Source organism: Protopterus annectens, chromosome 6.part1 (genome assembly GCF_019279795.1).
Source record: "Protopterus annectens isolate FY-2018-M chromosome 6.part1, PAN1.0, whole genome shotgun sequence".
In the NCBI taxonomy this organism is placed as follows: domain Eukaryota; kingdom Metazoa; phylum Chordata; order Ceratodontiformes; family Protopteridae; genus Protopterus; species Protopterus annectens.
The window spans coordinates 187050751-187071274 of NC_056738.1; the positions used below are offsets into that span (position 1 = coordinate 187050751).

At 40.6% G+C, this 20524-nt stretch overlaps 1 protein-coding gene across 3 annotated transcripts in view; it reads left to right on the top strand.

The window, feature by feature from the left end:
• The first annotated feature begins 2435 nt into the window (after window positions 1–2435).
• The window catches only part of CSKMT (citrate synthase lysine methyltransferase), a 131863-nt gene continuing 113774 nt past the window's right edge, over window positions 2436–20524 (top strand). The window contains exon 1 of one of the 3 annotated variants that reach the window (XM_044075634.1): window positions 2436–2618. In XM_044075634.1, the coding sequence (XP_043931569.1) occupies window positions 2528–2618 (91 nt within the window). In that variant the 5' untranslated portion in view covers window positions 2436–2527. Of the gene's footprint in view, window positions 2630–20524 lie in introns of all 3 variants that reach the window. The other 2 variants (XM_044075635.1, XM_044075636.1) reach the window with 2 other exon arrangements.

Here is a 20524-nt window from a genome sequence, read left to right on the forward strand (position 1 = left end):
CAGGGCTGCTGGGCTTTATGGCAGGCACGCACAAACCAAAAGACACACATAGGCCCCTCCCATACCTCTCAACCTCTTAAAGCAAAAAATCTAGACAAAGTCTAAAATGATGGGGGGACAAAGAGGGACAGATTTATCCTAAGCTATTTGCCAGAAAAGTACAGATTTTAGGAGGAACACACCAAAAATATGAGGTAGAAATCTGGACATTCTGCGAAAATCTGTACAGTTGAGAAGTATGGGCTCTCCTGCATTTAACATGGGTCCCTCTCACAGGGATTATTGACATTGTTAGTGTATTTATTGTAGTTTTTCTCCCTGACATTACACTGAAAAGGGGCTTACAGGTCAACTAGACCATCCTGGTCAACAAATATAAATAAATTAATGCATAAATAAATTGTGTTCAGGATCAGCTGTCTTTACAAATGAATTGGTTTACTATCACTTACTATTAAAATTATATTCTCCCACATGGACTGCTACTACAGAACCCTTTGACCCCCTGACAGAAGGGAGTTCAAGTATTCTGAACACCTTAACCCTACTAGACAAGGGTAGTTTTCATACAACTTGATATTAAAGTATTATGCATGTATTTAGATATTTGCAAATGCAAAACCTATTTTTAATGTACTACAAAGAAATAATGCACTAAATATACCTTTATGTGTCTCACTCCTGATAGAAACTGCATGGGATATGTTTTACCTGAATGCACTGTTTAAAAAGACTATAAGGTCATAAAATAATTACAATTATATAACGACCCCCCATTAATATTCAAAAACGTGCACGCTGATTAGTCAGCGTACACGTTGTAAATCAGTTATAGTAATGGAAAAAAGGTCTGGTCGCCCGGACTTTTTCCATTACTATAACTCTTTTTTTAAGCAATAGAGAAAGCAAGATCTCCATTGCTTCATACGTCTTGCTATGTTAAAGGAGTTTAACATAGCGAGACAGCTTTAAAAAAAGCAACGGAGATTCTCCGTTGCTTTTTTTAAAGCTGCCTCGCTATGTTAAACTCCTTTAACATAGCGAGACTGTTTGTAGAAAGCAATGGAGATCTTGCTTTCTCCGTTGCTTTTTTCAAAACTGTCTCGCTATGTTAAATGGGTTTAACATAGCGAGACAGCTTTAAAAAAGCAACGGAGATTCTCTGTTGCTTTTTTAAAACTGTCTCGCTATGTTAAACCCATTTAACATAGCGAGACAGTTTGTACAAAGCAACGGAGATCTTGCTTTTTCCGTTGCTTTTGCCCACAGCTCTGATGCCCTGCGTATGCGCAGTACATCAGAACTGCCGCAGAATACCAGACAGCTGCGGAAGGGCAGCAAGGAGGCATTATACAATTATTTTTTTCTTACATAATGTCATTGTATAATAGCAATAACCCACTTCTGGGTGTGGGTAATGCTGGATTTACCCACAGTTGGCTTCGCCCTCGTGACCAAACCACACCAACCGTGGGTAAATCCAGCATTACCCACACCCAGGCGTGGGTCATTGCTATACTAAACTACAATGCTCAAAAAGGGATACTTTCAATACTGCTACTCGTGCAAAATATATAGGCTTAATTCTGACCCAGGAAAATGTTCATCTTCAACTAAGATTTAAGCTCTTCGTGTGGAAATACTCATACCAATCTCAGACTAAGATGTTTCCAACCTCTGTTCTCCATATTGCTGAACATTCAGGGCAGTAGATCTAGGCTCAAAGAGTTTTATTTTTGGTCATATTCACTTCTCAACACATTGAAATGGATATTGAGGAGCTCTCCTCCTGTCAGGTAAGGCTAGAAAAAGTCCATGCTTTTTGGTATTTGACTTTTATATGTGGTCTATTTCACGATCCCATATAGCTAGAAAAAGCACCAGCTAAATGCCTTCATCTAATTTTATTAGCATCATAATAAATATGTAAATAAATTGTTAAAGTCTTAAAGAAATGGGGAAGAATCCGCATAGCCAACTAAGCCAAGCCAATTCCACAGTAATAACCTACTTCACGAGGGCATTAGCGATCGGAACGCTTTTGCTGAGGCGTTCGTAGTTCCCAACGAATCGGGAAGTGGGAGTGGAACCTTTTAAAGTATTAGCACTGTTAACTCGAGACACTGACTGGCAGGATAAGTGCATCCATGTGAATTGATGATATACGTTTTCTGAAGTGAAACACGTCTACAAAACTAATTACGTTCGGAATTTACTACGTGTAATTCACCACCCGTTCTTCTATGTCACCGGTTTTAGGGGGTTAAGAGGTACAGAGCTCAAATTTGAGTTAAAATCAGCTCCTCCACTCTCAACTATGTATCGTAAAATCTTGAAACACTCTACTGCTGCATATCGTAGCGCACTAAATACAGTCCTGCAGAAATTTGGTGATACTCCCTTGGCTCAAACGTATTTTCTAATAATACAAATTTGTAGACAGACCCTGCAAAAAAATCACATCGGCTTGAAGGCCAAGATAGTGTTTGATTTATTTAAAAACCAACCAGTTACTTATTTAAACTTCATGGGTCTGGCAAAAATCTGTTCTAGGGCAATAGTCTGTCCTTTACGACAAGCAGTGTGGGTCAGAAGCAGGCAGCGGAGTTCCCTGTCAGGTAAGAGTAAGGTATGGAGGGTAACCTACTTGTTAGGGTCACGAGTACCTTTTGAAGTGGCCGTACCGTACTACGCACGCTTATGAAGTAAAATTTTCGCCGCGTTTATTGTACGGACACGTAACTTACATGCTAAAAGAAAAAAAACGAGCAAGGATTAAAATCTTTAGGATATTTTTCACGATGTAAATGTCAAAGGGTGTGAGTTAGTTGTACCACTGGTCATAACTCTCACGTGTAAATGTACTTAATTATGAGGAGCGTTTCTTATTTTGAGTCTTGAGAAGTTCATGTTCCACACTGGAAGAGGCTGTCACGCGTATGAGTAAAAGGGTGATATTTTGCTTGCAGTAATCTGCAAATTTCAGCCACAGCCCTTTGGTATTGGCTTTTACTCCAGAAGAGTAGATTCCCAACAGGAGAGGTCCCAGCATGGAATGCAGGGGGACTCCACTGGTGACTGGTCTTTCTGTGGAGGTAACGTCCCGTTTTGATTTCCTGTGTTCTGTTTGTGAGTCAGATGGCAGTGCAGCATATGACATAGGGGTTTACTCCCTGTTTATTTAGCTTTTCTACTATGCCTGAGTGGGGAATTGTTTCGAAAGCTGATGACCTCTTCAGAAAATTCCACCAGGTTGAGTAAGCATGGCCTGTCCTTTACAAGTCGGGACTGAGACATGTCAAGGTTTGGAGGTTCCCCATGTCCTGACAGATTATAGGTTCATCCTTTACAAGTCAGGACTGAGATATGTCAAGGTTTGGTGGTTCCCCATGTCCTGACAGATTATAGGTTCATAGGTTCATACTAGGCTATCTGCCCTAGGGCATTTATAAGCCTAGCCAGAGTTGTGTGGCTTTCACCACCCCTTAGGTTGAAGAATACTATACCCATTAGTTTGCCGTGCCTCCGTCCAGCAATTATACAGAGATGATCCCCGGGGTAAACCTACGATCTCCCATCCACTGGTCAAGATTCCTCTTGAACAGAGCCAGCGAGGTGCTCTGTCTCACATGGACCGGGATTCTGTTCCACAGCATAGGGAGTCTCTGGGTGATGAACGTGTCCCTCCAGCACGTCCTATTTATATCCGTGTTGAGGTTTAAGTCTCTTGCTCTTGTGGCTCTGGTGGATTTGGATTTTTTGAGGTGGAGCATGTCCATTCATTCCGGGTTGGACATGGCCTTGTATGTCAGGCACAGGTCACCTTTGAGCAGACGGTATGCAACTGAATAGAGCTGGAGTTTCTTCAGTCGGGCAGCATATGGCATATTTTTGAGCCCCTTTATCCTTTTGGTGAGGAACTTTTGGGGTCTTTCCAATTGCTGCAGGTGTCAGGTAAGATACATTCCGAATGGGGCATTGTACTCAATCATTGGTCTGATAAGTGAAGAGTACAGGGGAACAATGACCTCCCTTGATCTGGATGTGAATCCCTTCATAATCAGGTGGGCAATGTAGAAGGTCCTCCTAACCACTTTGGCAATGTGAGTGTCAAAAGAAAGGTTACTGTCAACTTGGGTCCCCAGGTCCCTGATAACCTCTTCTGTGCTTAATGGATTGCCACCTATGTGGTAACTTGGGGTTACCTTGTTTTTACCAAAGGGTATGACTATACATTTTTTGACGTTTAGCTTAAGGCCATGGCTCTGGCACCAGTTATCCGTTTCTATGAGACCTCTCTGAAGGATATCTGTGTCTGATGGATTTTCAACTATGGCGCCCAGTTTGCAGTCATCTGCAAACTTTCAGCCACAATCCTCCTATGTTTGCCTGCACTTCTGAAAAGTAGATGCCGAACAAGAGGGGGCCCAGGACTGAGCCCTGTGGGACACTGCTTGTGACCGGCTTGGAGTCTGACATGGCACCAGCAACTCTAACCCTGTGGGTTCTGTCCTTGAGTCCGTTTGCAATTCATGTTGTAACATATGGGTTTACATTTAAGCTGGTGAGCTTTTCTATGATACCCGAGTGGGGTATTGTGTCGAAAGCTTTTGCAAGGTCAAGGTAGGCTGTATGAACTGCCTTATCCTCATCAATGGCCTTGGTGACTGTTTCAAAAAAGTCGACCAAGTTCAAGAGGCATGATCTGCCCTTGACAAAGCCGAATTGGGTAGGATCCAATGTCTGTAGGTCCCCTATGTCTTTATTTATGAGTTCCTTTGTGATCCTCTCCATAGCTTTGCAGACCAGACTTGTTAAGCTTATGGGGCGGTAATTACCAGGGTCCGTAGAAGCACCGCCTTTGTGGAGTGGGACCACAGTTGCCGTACGCCACTCTTTGGGTACATATCCTGTGGTAAGGCTAAGATTAAACAGCAGCCTTATGTGTGGGTTTAGTTCCTCATTGAGTTCGTGTAGCACACAGCCGGGGACACCATCCAGTCCCATTGATGCTGTGTTTTTAGCTTTAGAGAGAGCAGCTCTCACCTGGGCATTTGAGATGATTGGGAGGTTACACTCTGCTGGGATAGATATTTCTCCTTTTGGGGAGGAGGGAGGGAAGAAATTTTCACTGAACTTGTCTGCCAGTATGTTTGCAATGTCTGTGGGTTCAGTGATTTTTGTATCATTTTGGACTAATTCTGAGCATATCTGGGAGTTTCCACCCAGATTTCTAACATAGCTAAAGAAGGTCTTATGATTGTCTTTTGAGTCCTTGGCGATTTTTCTCTCAAAGTTGGCCTTGGATGATTTTATGAGTGATCGTAGTTTTTTACTAGTATTGATCAGAGATGTCTTCCCTTTTAGGGATTTTGCTCTATCTTGTAGTAGCTTTCTCCTCTTGTTATAAAGTTTGTTTATGGCTGGGGTCCACCAGATCGGGCGCTTGCCTTTGGTGGAAAGGGTCTTGATTTTATTTGGGATTGCTTGATCCATGCAATCCTGGAGGTGCTCGAGAAAGCATTTGTAAGGGATTCAGCAGCGTGGGTTGTGGTTTCCAATGGCTCAGGGGCCTTGAAGGATACCACACCAGTCTTAAGAAGTGTGAAGTTGGCTTTTGAGAAGTTCTTCACTGTGGTCTTTTTGTTGGGGGTGGGGCGGATGTGGATCTCCAGTGAGATTAGTTTATGGTCTGATCTCACCAATGAGGGATATACTTCCGTGTGGAGCATTTTGTCCCCATGTTTGTGATGATCAGGTCTAGTATATTTTCACCTTTTGTGGGAATGGTGACAAGTTGTTCCATAGCATTTGAGTTTATGAACTCCAGGAACCTTTGGGCTAGGGTATTGGGGCTTGAGTAATGTTCCCAGTCTATGTTTGGGTAGTTGAAGTCACCCAATATGATGGTGTTTGGAGAGACATTTATACTCTCCAGTGTCTTCAGGAAGGCTGTGTGGGGTTCCTGAGTTTGAGAGGGTGGCCTGTAACATGCTACAAACTGTAGAGCAGTTTTGCCTATGGTTAATTGCACCTGGATGGTCTCTGATGCTTCGTGAGTTGCCACCAGCCTGGAGGTGTGGTTATCCTTGATGAATATGGATACACCCCCTCCTTTTGTGGTACGGTCCGGGTTTTGGGGATGGAACGCATGATATGAGGTAAAACCTGATAGTGCCGGGGTGCTCTCAGGAGCCTTGAACCAGGTTTCAGTCACAGCACAGACATCTATGTTCTCCATACTGAGGAGGGCTTCGAGGGTGTGCATCTTGAGATTTAGACTTCTGGCATTGAGCAGCATTACCCTTAGTTTTTTTCCATTATTGTTTTCTAGGGCGGTGGGTTTAGAATTTGAGCCTTGTCTAAAAAAGGCACTATGGGGGTGGCAAGAGCCTTTGCCAATATCCGGAAACCCAGGGGAGACAGGTGCAAGCCGTCCCTTGCGAAGCAGCGTGGCTTGTCAAGCATGTCATTCCAGGCAGACAGACATTGGATCCTCTTAGAATGACACCAGAAATTAAGCCAATTATTAAAACAGATCATTTTGTCTCTGTATTGTGGCATCATTCTTGGTGAAGGTAGGATACTGCTCAGGGTCAGGGTCATACCAGCCTGGGCTACATAATCTGAGAGCTCCTTTATGTCTCTTTTCATGTAGTCCAGGGAGGTACGTCTCAGGTCATTCACACCGGCATGGACAATGACTGAGTCATACTTGTACTTGCTGTGGAGTGACCTGAGTGCTTGTGTTATGTGGCGGATTCTAGCGCCCAACAGGCAGCTTACTGTGACCCTCTCCTTGTTCAGTCTGGTGAGTGGGACGTCAGTGTGTCTGACTATGGAGTCACCTATGACAAGTGTGTCTGGCATTGTGTTTGGCCTTAAGGGCTGTGACTGATTTGCACACTGACTTTGTGATCTATGTGTTGCTTGTGTTATATCATGAGATGGCAGTTGTTTGGGTGTCTGCTTTGGAGGCCTCTGCTGTTTTGGTAGATTTTTGATCAGTGCTTCCGAGTATGTCTTTGTGTGTTTATGTGTTTGATTTGTAGTTGTGATAGTTCTATGTGAGACTGGGTTTATGGTGTGTGTGGTTACCTTCTCCTCCTGTCTGGTTTTGCCAGTCCTGAGTTGAGAGAGCTCAGCCTCCAGTTTGGCTATATAGTTGCATCTCTCGCATGTATTTGTGTTTTGTGGGAGGAGGAGAGGGTTGTCTGTGTACATGAGGCAATTGTAACATTGCCTCAATATTCCCAGATTCACCAGCTGAGCAGGAGAGGACGCTAGCAACTGACCCTTTGACATGCTAGAAGAAATGAAAAAGTTTGCTGTGTAACTGAGTCAGAAAGGACCTATAGGGAAGTGGGTACTCAAGGGGTTTTAAGCTAGTGAAGTACTTTGTATAATATAGAAGTGCTTTACCTGACTAAAAAATGCTTTAGGAACAAGTGCTGAGCTTTACAGATAGAGAATAGACTGTTTAGATTACAAGTAGAGCAGTTCTAAGGGAAAAAATGAAGAGCAGACTTTACGGGGCCAGAAATAGTTTAACCTTGTTTAACCGGCGCCTCCCGATGGTGCTCTAGTGGCAACTCCGCGCTAAATGCAGAAAAGGCAATAAGTCAGTAGTACAGGCTAGCACACTTTAGTGGGCAGCCAAACAATTAAATTAAACAGCAAACAAACACTTTTCAACTTGAATTACACTAATTTTGACTAAAATGTACTTTTAAGTGCAGATAATAAAAAATGCAGATAATAAAAATGCAGTAAATAACTATGAAAACAGTTAAAGCTTGCTCTAGGTAAGCAGTAGAAGGTAAAACAAATATAAAAAAACAGCAGGATACTTGATCAGGAAAGCAGTCACTTTTTTTCAGTTCTCTGTAGCCAGGAAGACTCAACAGGACCACGTGGAGCTGTGTCTGAGCAATATGAGGCTAGTCCAAACCTACGAGTTTGTAATTGCCTGGGTCTTTGAAAGGCCCACTCTTATACAGGGGGATGACTGCAGCTGTTCTCGAACTTTGTATAAAGCTTGTATGGAGGCTGAGATTAAATTGTGTTGTTGGGGTGTGACTAAATTGTGCCTCACGCTTTTTAAGATGCATTCAGGGATATAGGGATATTTGTCAGGACCCATCAAAGCTTTGATAGCACTTTGAGGACTTGGTCTTGTGTGATAGCTGGAGATGAGCCAGTTTCAGGGACAGAGGAGTAAGGTTAGAGCCAAACTTATTGGCCATTAGGTTTTTTTATATCTTCAGCCTCAGTGCAGGTAGCATCATTTACAATCAGCTCAGCACATTGCTGCATTGTTCTTTAAGCCGTGGTGTTGCAGCGGTAGAGTTGTTGCCTCACAGCAAGAGATTCTCCCATTCGATTCCCGGCTGGAGCGCCTTCTGTGTGGAGTCTGCATGTCCTCCCTGCAGTCAAGTGGCGTTTGAAAGACATGCATGAATGGGTGTACCTTCGTTGAAGGTTGGGTGATGGGCTGGCACCTCAGCACTGTAAAAATCTACTGCCAATCATTAGTGGACCGGAGTTCTGCTGTGGTGACCCCTAACTGGGAAAAGCTGAAAGAAGAAGAACGACATAACTTAAAAAAAAAAAAAAAAAAAATATTTTAGCCTCAGAATTGGCTTTAGCGAATTTTATTAAGTTCATGTTTTGTTTGCTTCAGTGACAAGGGCACTAACATTCTTACTCTTACTTATGATAAAAAGTCTTTTCCTTTTCTTGTAAAGCATTTTTATATTATGGTTCCATAGTGTGGGTTTGTTTCTGGGGTTTGCTCTTTGCTTAATGCAGCTGAATACATGCTGGTATAGTGTGGTGGTGCACATTTCCATGTATTCAGTGGAGTTAACTGGGTTTGTTGGTGATTTAAAGTTTGCCAATGTATCACTTAAGAGTAGGTAAAGTTTTAAAGAAATGATGTGGAACACTTACTAACTGCTTGCTAACAACTTCAACTAGGAAGCTCATATGATTAAACATGTTAATTCAGAAAAATAAGTTCTAATAAGTATAAAGTATTATGATTCAGATTCAATATTATTTACTATGGATATCATTTAAAAATGTCAACACGGGATGTATGATGTGTGTGGAACAGTGAGGAGCATGGCGTTTTTAAGATCAAAACATGGAGCTTTCCTTGTAATGAGGTACACTTGAGAGGTATGGTTGACAATGTTAGCAAGTGTTCCATATTTTGACCATTTGCTCCACAATATGAAAGGCAGTGTTCCACATTTTGGTGATGGAAGAATGTGAGCTATGACACTGGCTGTCTGGAGTTTCATTCTTTGAAATGTTGTGGCTGCTTGAAGTAGCCAATAAGTACATTTGTCATTTATTATTTGAGCTGGAGTGCTGTGAGTAAAATTTTGCTGACCAAATTTACATTTTTCTCTGGGAAGCTACTTGAAAACTACCACTTTTCCCCCCATCTGCAGTTGTTCTTTGGCGTTGATATTTGGATGGATGGACCTGGACACAGTGGGGCTTGGGGTGGGTGGCACAAGGGTAAAGGTACCCAATTGGGGGGGGGGTCACACTACTACTCACCTACTCCATATTTTGCCTTGTGTTTTTGCTCTGACCCTTGGTGGAAAGAGATTTTTTTTTCTAGTGAAGTACAAGAATTATAGTTAATAATGCCAAACATTTATTTTTCATTTATTGTTCAGAAAATGCATGTTGATGCAATTAACTTTTAAGTGAACTAGAGTAATATTTACAAATTGTCACTGATTCTGGGCCTTTATTCACCCATTATTTTTGGCATTGTCCCAAATTCTTGAGCAAAGAAGTTAGAACTATAATTGAAACATATTTTTAGCATTTATAAAACCATCAGCTGTGAGGTTTTGGTAATTATCTTTAACTCTAGACAAAATAAACAATGCTAAGAGTTTAATAGCAGTAAAAAATAAAGGGTTGTGTGCAGAATGAGACAAAGATTTTAGCTGTAAACCTTGTCTCACAGTTCTGACCCAATGTGTTTCCGGGTGTGCAGATCACCCCTCTGTCCCACACACACATTTTGTGAAATAACATGGTAAACTGGAGAACTCCTAACTCAGTATCATGGCCCCTACTGGTAATAAATATTCAGTATTTATTAAGATTTGTTGACTGGGTAGGGTGCTGAGCCATGTGGACCTATTGCAATCTCAGCCAGGGTGTCAAAAACACAGTACAGCCATAATATAACAGTTAAACATGGAAACATAGAAGTAGTACTGTTCAAAATTAGGAGAAAAGCATGCATTCCTTTGATAGTGGTAAGGTAGATGTATATTTGCATAATAGAGCAGTAGTAAAACCGTAACAAATACAGTCACAAGTAGATGTTTGTAGAGTACCTAAATATCCTGATTTCTATGCAGTAACTTTCTCAGAACTGGCTTGACTTTTTAAGGCATACCTCTGAACTTTGAAGAATTCTGGAGAGAGCCAAAGATGAGGGGATAGAGGTCCAAAAACAGGGACAATGTTTAATATTCTTACAAGTCACTTAAACGTTTAATAGAACAGGTTTTGTATCAACATGCATTTTCTGAACATTGACAAGTATGAAACTGTAATGTCTGTTACTACTGACAGTCTAATCCACAGTAATGTTCCAGAAAATCAGCAATTTTATGAGGTACAGGACAAAAATAACAGGCAAAATTAGGTATGTTCTGTAAAACCAGGGATAGTTGAGAGATGAGCTTCTAGGTTTTATTTATGTAAAACTTGATTACCCAGTGAGTGAGCTGGTCTAGTGACCTTCTCTTTTAATCATGTACAAGTACAGAATGAACCAGGGCAACTCAACACAAGTATTATACCATGATCCCCCCAAAACGTGCACGCTGATTGGCCAGCGTGCCCGTTGTAAATCGAGTTATACTAATGGAAAAAGGTCCGGTCGCCCGGACTTTTTTCCATTAGTATAACTCGTTTTTTTTAAACACTGTCTCGCTATGTTAAATGGGTTTAACATAGCGAGACAGCTTTAAAATAAGCAACGGAGATCTCCGTTGCTTATTTTAAAGCTGTCTCGCCATGTTAAACCCATTTAACATAGCGAGCAGTGTTTAACGGAGAAAACAAGATCTCCGTTGCTTTTTGAATCTCGCTATGTTAAATGAGTTTAACATAGCGAGACAGTTTAAAATAAGCAACGGAGATGTCCGTTGCTTATTTTAAAACTGTCTCGCTATGTTAAACTCATTTAACATAGCGAGACTAAAAAGCAACGGAGATCTTGCTTTCTCCGTTGCTTTTGCTCAACTCTGATGTACCGCGCAGGCGCAGTACATCAGAACTGCCGCGATGCCAAGACATCTGCGGAAGGGCAGTAAACAGGCATTATACTATGCCATTATTTAAGAAAAGTAATAGTTTCTTTTCTTAAATAATGTCATATAATAGCAATAACCACTTCTGGGTGTGGTAATGCTAAATTACCCACGGTTGGCTTTGTTTGGTCCCTCGGGCTTCGCCCTCGGGACCAAACCACGCCAACCGTGGGTAAATTTAGCATTACCCACACCCAGGCGTGGGTTATTGCTATAGTATTAGCACAAGTAGATAAACAAAACACTACAAATGTGCAGTAGAATCCACACATTTTAAATATTTACAGTGGATTAGTATAGTATATACAAGTAGGTATCCATCCATCAGTCCGCAACCCCTTTTTCCCATTTTTTGCACGTGCGGACCGGACAGGGTTTCACATAGAGTGACAATCTAGAACCAAGGTTTACACCACTGGGTGGCTAGCCCTGCTGAGGCAGTTCTTTCACACCACACACTTGCATGGATACTCACACCTATGGCCAATTTAGTGTCCAGTTCACGTACTGCATGTCTTTGGAATATGGGAGGAAACAAAAGCACCAGTAGGAAGCCCACACAAACACAAGGAGGACATGCAAACTCTGCACCGAAAGCACCCCAGCCGAGAATCGAACTGGAAACCTCTTGCTGTGATGTAACAACACTATCTGCTGCACCACTGTATACATGCGCATGTTTAGAGGCAGTAAAAAAGTTTAATGCTTTTGCTGAAATAGTTGAAATGTACAGTAATATAGGGGATTATGACTGGGTTGCTTATTATGAGTTCAAGAAACAGATGCCAAGAAATTCACCTCAAGAGCAAAGCTCGAGAAGTGAATCTTAGTATCCATGTCGAGAACACAAAATAAGCTGGTTATTATCAGTGACCTGATCATAATTATGTGTAGCTCATGGCGCTTTATCTGCTCTATGTACTACTGATTACAGAAAAAAAAATGTTAAGTATTTTATTGGCTTTGAAAGATGGTAAAGCACTTGGCTTTGTCATACAGTCAGCAGCACATCAGTCAGGTTATTTCCTTAAGAAAGGGTGAGGTGGGGTTGGAATCAAAGGAAGAAAATGAAGGACCGTTTTGAAATATTGTTCCAATTAATTAAAAAAATTAATGGAGGTGCAGGTTTTGCATCGGTATGCATTTTATAAACAATAAAAAGAGTGAAACTGTATTTCTGACATATTTGACTGAGTGTGATCCTTAGTGAGACAAAATTGCTGGGGGAAGTTGAGAGGCAAGGAAAAACCCTAACAGAAGACCTGATTGTAACCCCCACCCCTAAGTGCTGTCATGATCAGGTCCCATGCCACAGAAGCATTTTACAAGTATTTTTTTCTCCATATTGGAAAGTAATCCTGATGCCTCATGTACTGAGTAGTAGTTTATGACAGTGCAGAAAAGCAGAAGACAGTCTGGTGAAGAAGATTTGGGACATACCGGAAGAAGATGAGAGGAAATGAAGATGTCCAGCAAAGAGGTGGATGAACGTCCGGCAAAGAGGTGGATGGGTTGTATGAAAGAAGATCTGGGATAGTCGGGCATGAGTGTTGAAGGCAGGAATGTGGCACTGAATTGAGAGAGATGGTGACAGTTAACATGATACCACAGCCCCTTGTATAAAAATGGGTAAAAAGGGAGATGATGATGATGATGATTTGTAAGTGCTAGACGAGGCCGTAGAGAATGATTTTAGATGGTCATGAAGAGATTCTGGTAAACCATCTGATGACTTAGGAGATGTAGATGGGACCTTACTCCGATATTCTCAGCATGGATGGAGAAATGCTGACCTCAACTGAATACATTGTTGAAAGGTGGGTGGAATTCTTAAATGCCATGGAGATGCTTTCCTTTCAGGATGAGTGCCAGAAGCAACTGGTGGAATATTCTTCATTCTGTACATGAGGTCATTGTAGAGGTTAAATGGTTCCATTGTGTTGAGGCTATGGGAATAGCTGATATATGAACGGAAATACTGAAAGCACTGGATATTGGGGTGTTGTGGTTAACTCATTTTTTTCAGTGTCGCATAGAACAATGGTACATTTATGCTTTGGTCTGGCAAACTGGGATGTTGGTTTCCATTTTTAGCAAGGGGAACAGGAGGTTATGTACAAGATATTGACAGATCATGCTCCTCAGCCTACCTGGGGAAAGCCTTCTTCACCTCCTGGAAAAAAGACTTCCTCCAGTTTTTGGTTCAGGAAAAGAAAGGGAATTCCATTATGGTAATGAGTTAGTGGATTGGTTCTGTCCTTGTACAGAAACTATATTCTCTACATATGGTTAGTGACCCTGATGAAGGTATTTGACCATATTCTCTGGGATGAGTTGCGGGCTGTGTTTCAGTACTTTAGGATCGCAGGGCCACTACTGAATGACATTCAGTCGTTTTCATTTAAGGTGCAAGAGTTGTATTCTCATTCTTGGTGTTAAGTCGGATGTACTTAGGGTTGATGTGCAGTTCTGCTAATGATGCCTTTTCTCTCATTGTTTATTATTTTCATGAACAGTGATATCAAGGCACAGCTAAGGTCTGGAGAGTATCCAGTATGGGAATGTGAGGGTTACATTTTTCTTGTTTGCAGATAATGTTGTCCTCTTAGCTTCAAGTGACCATTATTTGAGCAATTCGTTAATGAGTGTGAAGTGGCTGTGGTGGGACTCAACAACTCCCCATCAGAGGTCATGGTTATCTTTTGGACCTTATTCAAAGATGAAGGTAGAGGAGATCAGGACATTGAGCAGGGGATGGGTACAGTGACGGCAGTGCTGTAGGTATGAGTTATAGGGTAAAGCTCTCAATTTATCAGTCATTTTTTTCTCATCCCTACCTGTGAGCATGAGCTTTGGGACCAAAAATATAAGACAGAAGATACAAGCAGTGGAAATGAGTTTCATTTTGAGAGTAGTTGAGGTCAGTCACCATGAACCTAGCACTCTGGAGAAACTCTGACTACAACCACTGCCCTAAGTAAGTAGATGTAGTGTGGGTATCTAATAGTAATACCCCATGTGGGTATCTAATGGCAGTACCCCATGTAGGTATCCATTGTCAATACCCCATTGACATTTCCTGTTGAAGTTGTGCCAGGCACAGCTCACTGGGAAGAAGCCCTAAGGTAGACGTAATATATGTTGGAAGAACATTATCTTTCAGCTTGCCTGTTAATTGCTGGGGAAGCTACAGAATGAGCTGGAGACATGCTGAGAATAGGGAAATCTAACCTTCTCATCTTGCTGCCACCATGATCCTCCTAGAAAATGGATGGGTGGATTAAGCTAGAAACAACATATTTTTATTTTATATTTTAATAGCCCAGATATGTACACAATGTATTGCATCAGCAGTTAAAATGAAATTAAAATGTGACATGTAATAGTAGATAAGATCACCTTGTCCTCCCCTCCCAGTATACTCATTATGTGGCCTTGTTGCCACCTTGACTGTGATAGAAAATGGATGGATGTTAAAGCTAAGTATAAAAAAAAAACATGATTTATATTTTTATGTTCCAGCTATATATGCCATGTATTTCCTTAATAGTTAAATGACACAAAACGTGTAAAATATTGCATTAAAGGTAGATAAGAACCACATTGGCCACCCCACCCAGTAGACACATTACCTTGCTTATCTGCTCACCATGGGCAACTAACAACAATGTTAGGCGTGGTAGCACCATTACTAGATCTGTACAGTGTGAATATCTTTGTAGAGGGTTTTTGTTACTGTAAAGATTTTGTCATAGAGTACATTTGGCTACTAGCTTCCTACTGCCATTTACAGTGACACTAGGCATATTCAGAAAACCAGTGGTTGTAGTTTGTTTAATTTTTCTCTATGTCTTAATCTGTAGCTAGTAATTATCTCTGGAAGGACTGGACTATTCTCACATCCACACACAGTGATAGTATTTTAAGAAAATAGTTGTGTTACTGTAAATAAGTAGCACTTGCTGTTCACTGTTATGTAATCAGACCTATCATTGAGTACAATGCCCCCCTTGGTATGTACCTAACCAGGCATATCCAACAATTGGAACATCCACAGAGGTTCCTCACTAAAAGAATACATGGCATAAGTAATATAATGTTCTATTCAGACCACCTCAAGGCCCTATGTCGTGTCTCCTACAAACTTTTGAGGAAGATCTATGCTTGGCATACAGGGCATTGTCAGACCCCACCCTGATGGACCTCTTGCATATTCACAAAACAAACTGCACCAGAATTGTCCATTCTAAAGACTGAAACCTTGCCTGTGATATAAATAGAATCTGCTGGAGAGAGAGGTATGTATCCCAGAGACTACCCCACCTATGGAAAAGGCTCCCCATCCATGTGAAGCGGAGTTCCTCCCTAACCCAATTCAAGTGCAACTTGGACAGTTGGATGGAAAACCGGAAATTCATCCCTGGTTTGGCACCTTTGTCTCGAATGGGCACAGGTAACCTGTAAATGGTTAATCTGCCAGGTCCATGCTTACACTTGTCAAGGATAGCAGAACTTGTCAGAGATTTGGGATGCATGGCTAGGCTCAAAAAGGCCCTTGAGGTTGTTAGCCTAGTAAACACCTATGAACTTGCATTGTATTCTTGATGTTTATTACAAACGGATTTGTTATATCTGACTTTGTGGCTTTTGGCTTGAATGGTGGTTGAAAATTACCATGTGTTCAGTCCATTTGCAGAGTTGTTAAGCAAAGATGGCAGTGTTTGAAGTGCTTTGTGTTCCTTCACTCATGTTATCGTTGTGCAGTATTTGAAGCTTGGTAACTGTGTCATATGGGTAAGCTGAGGTTGTAGTTGGTATCCTAGTGATTTCTTCAGAATCACAGGTTGCTTACTGTAACTTCCAGGATAAGGCTGTGTTAGCATTTTCCTAGTCTTATTGCTCCCGTTAAGGTGCCAAGTGAAAATATGAAAATGTACAGATAATTTTTAGAGTTCTATAAGCCTTCTGAACTAAATCCAGGCGTATATCCAGTGCAAAAAGAAGATGAATTCATTCAAAAATTTGTGCTTTCATTCACTCATTTAATACGTGAACTTCATCAGAAAATCGTTTTTTTCTGATGAAGTTCACGTATTAAATGAGTGAATGAAAGCGCTAATTTTTGGTTGAATTCCTCTTCTTTTTGCACTGGATATACGCCTGGATTTAGTTTTCAAGTTACATTTTTTTATTTTTTCTATAAGCCTTCTGTGTCTGTACTGCCTGGATAGTTTTTCCTCTTTATCATTTTATTAACATAATCTTCTTCAGACTCCAGTTGGTCTAAGACTCTTTCTAGTCCTGAATGAAAATCCTAGTGTGATCTGTCAGAGTTTATTGTGTAGAGGGTTCAGACATGTCCTATTGGACTGCACGAACACACGTCCGTGACAAGCAGTCTACTACTAATTTAAAGTAAAGAGAGTAATAAATGAAAAATAAAAAGTTTTAAGATATGTTTAGTAAAGGTCATTTCACAAATAAAGTGCAGACAAAATCTTGGCTGGCTACAACTATGATGTATGTGCCATTTAAATACTCCAGGTACAGATAGGATTCATATATCTAGAACTGTGCTTGTACAGAAGTATGAAGAGCCGAGTTGTTCAGCACAAATGTTTTCTTGTCAAAAACTTTCAGTAAACTCAAGTTTTAAACTGGATCTTGTAAGTTCCAATAAACGCAGTAAATGTTATTTATTTGCATTTTTTTTAAACCACTTGGGTGTATACCAGTATTCTTTCAAGTAAGACGTGATGTTTGTTCATCTGGTTTTAAACTTTAATATGACAAATATGAACGTTATGACCATTTAATAATTATAATACTCAGTTATGTCCTAACAATACTAAACTGAGGTCTGGTTTCACTGGTAGTTCTAAGCTTTTAGATTGATGGCATCCAGTAGCTTATATGTGACAAGGGTTTTTCTTTTAATTATACACAGGCAGTAGTAAAAGCTTAAAGATGTAACTCGGCTGATCATTGAAGAGCACTTGAATACATCAGCTGGACAGGTCTGAGTTATGGAAATTTTTATAGAAGCTTTTTCTTAAACTCATAATTCTGACGTCTATGTTCAGACATCTATGCATCCCATGTGGTGGTAGTAAAGATTGTGAAGGATCTTTCAGTCAGTTTAATGTATGTTCTAGGGCAGGAAAGATATAAATAATGCTCCACTGGGTGAGGATCAGTGGTTATGAGGGGTATAATTTTATATAGTAAGGCACGACAGTATGATACAAGACTCATTATCAACTTTGTGTTTAGCTGGGAGGCATTTGACTGTAAGATTACTGCACTGTTTAGAAATGAGGGGAAACGAGCTATACTTGAAGCACAAAACGAGCTATACTTGAAGCACAAAACGAGCTATACTTGAAGCACAAGACATTTTTTGTCAGAAGCTGAAGTGATAATAGGTAGATTGCACACTTGTTGCAGAATTATAATGTCTTCAACTATTTTGTGTCTTGCCTAGGGGGTTATAGTAGTCTAGTGAGCCTGTGTAGACTGTAGATTTGATCAGCAAGCTTATACTTTTAAGCATGTGAATGTAGGACTAGAAGGAAAAGTGGGAATCGAGCCATATGCCTTTGTACCGAGCGTGAAACATGGTTTGGATAGTGGTGCCATGTTTACAGTTTGTACAAATGTGTGTATTTCATGGGTGCTAAACAGCACAGTTTTTTTTTTAATTGAATTTTGAGAGCAAGTTACTTTGAAGCAAGTTATTTTGAAGAAAGCTATGCTGGCCTATGAAGTACTTTTTTTTTCTGAAAGAATGTTTTAATTGCTGCGGCGGAATGGTAGTTTCTCAGCACTTGTCATCTGCATACATAGATAAGTTCAAGAAGATAAGAAGAAGTAACGTTGGAACAGGAAGGGGTCAAGTACAGATCTCTGGAACACAAAAATTTCACTTTTTCAGATCAGTAAAGGCAACCACCAGTCTTAAGTCAAAAGATCTTATTTGCCTGACTGTTGAAAAAACAAGAGCAAGTTTTATTAGAAACGTCAAGAGAGGGAATGTAAAACAAGGGATTCAGATTGTTTAGTGAAGTCAAAATAAATGTCTCATAGAGATTGTACTCTTAGTAGAATGACCCTCTCTGAATTGTTACTGATTTCTCATTAAAGCGTTGTGCTCATTAACATGGTCAAGGATTTGACATGAGACTCCTTACTTAAAGATTTTTGCTACAGCAGGTAAAGTACAGGTCGGTATCTAATGAGAAATGGGGTACGCATGCGGTATGTTTGGAACAGGCATGGCAGTGGCATGCTTCCATGTCTCTGGCGTGATAGTCACAAGGACAAATTAACAATGAGGATTAAAGCTTTAGATTTTCAAGATTGTAGACTGAAGGGTATTGACACCATCACACCACAATGGGGAAGAAAAAGGAATTTAAGGATGCCTGAATGTGAGATTATTCCAAATTAAAATGGTGGAGCATGCATGAAGGTTTGTCAGGTCCAAATGAAATGGAAGAGTACAGACCAGGTGTTTTGAAATTATTAAACAAACTAGTTTTTTTAAGACTCATGGAATTTATTCTTTTGTTTATCCAAGATGTACAGGCAACACTGCAGAAATGTATAACTCCTAATTCTTTATTTCTTTGCTTACCAGGAATGTCCAACTGGGTCATGCAAGACCCCTTTTCAGCAGAGGCCCAGTGGAAAACTCCAAAAAAATATTTAGTGTTTTACATGATCAAGGTTATAGAAAAGTTAAGGGCTTGTATAAAATGAATAAAACTACTAATGAGAGAAGATTCTCTGCGGTTTAAGAATAGGAAAGGTGTGGTTGTGGGTGGACTACTGATTAACCAAGAGAAGAGGAGCAGGTGCAGACTTCAAAATTTAGAGACGAGTGTGGAAAGGTTTTTTGAAATTTTGAAATCGGAGGACAGATTGCATCAGCTTCCAGGCAGCATGGCATGAGTACAAAACTACACCGTAGTGCATTTTTAAGCCTTGTCCTGGCTGGTAAGGTGTCTGTCTTTGGAATGGAGTTCTGTTGTAGAACAGTACCAGTTCATCAATGGGATTAGGGAAGGACATTTGAATGACTGGTACAGAGTTTGCTATCTTGCATGTGTTCGAGGTAGTTGATGAAATTCCATCCAGTTGTTTTTATGTAGAGGTGAATTCTGCTAGGAAGCTTGGAGGTAAATTTTGCTGTTTTGTTGTAGAGAAATAGGAAGGTTAACATATATTGGGGCAGCATACAGTAGACTGGGTAGGAGGCAAGCCCTGGTTGTAACCTTTCGGGCTTGTTCTGGGAGATAGGTTTTCATTCTGAATAAGACACTAAAACAGTGGATATATGGGGGTCAGATTTTAATTTTTCCTCCTGGGTAACTCCGAAGAAGTTTGATATTTGGGACAATATCCATGATAACATTGTTGGAAAAGGTAACAGAAAAATTGGTATGAGTGACAGGACTTGGTCTAGGTAGGAAGAGCATGCCTTTTGTCTTTTTAGCATTAAGCTTTGGGTCATGTTGGTGCAGTCACTTTGACTGGGGAGATTTGATTACCGAGTTTTGGCTTGCAGTTCATTAATGGGAGGAGAATAGCAAAATTATGGAGTTGTGTGCATACTGAATAAATGGAAAAGGGGTCAGAAGCAGTATATAGATCTTTGGCAAATAAACAGCAATGGCGGCAGTATAGAGCTTTGAGGGAAACCTGTGTTTAAAAGGCAGGAAAGAAAAATGTACGGTTTGCAACAATATAAACTGCAGCTCACAGATGTTCAGAGGTACTTGGCTTTTAAACAGTAAATATCATAAATTTTGATGCAGCAGTAAAAGTAACTTCAAAACAGGCAATGCTACAGAAGTAATTGCAGAGTTATCAATTTCCTCCTGTGTAAAGGTAAAAAAAAAATTGTCATCTTGCACACAGAGGACTTCAGTAGTCAGTATGCCATACCATATTCCTTCTTCGTTTACCTTTGAAGGAAGCCCTCTTTTTAGTAAGAGTCTGCTAGCTTTTTTTTCACTGACCACAGGATGATGTGAATCCTCTGGGTCTGAATGAAGGTTTTTTTATTCCAGCAATTTTCCAAGTTAAGACATTTTCTGTGATCTCTTTGGTTGAAAGAAATGATCTGCAACGCAGCTTATTTGAAGGGTGTCATGTTTTGGGTC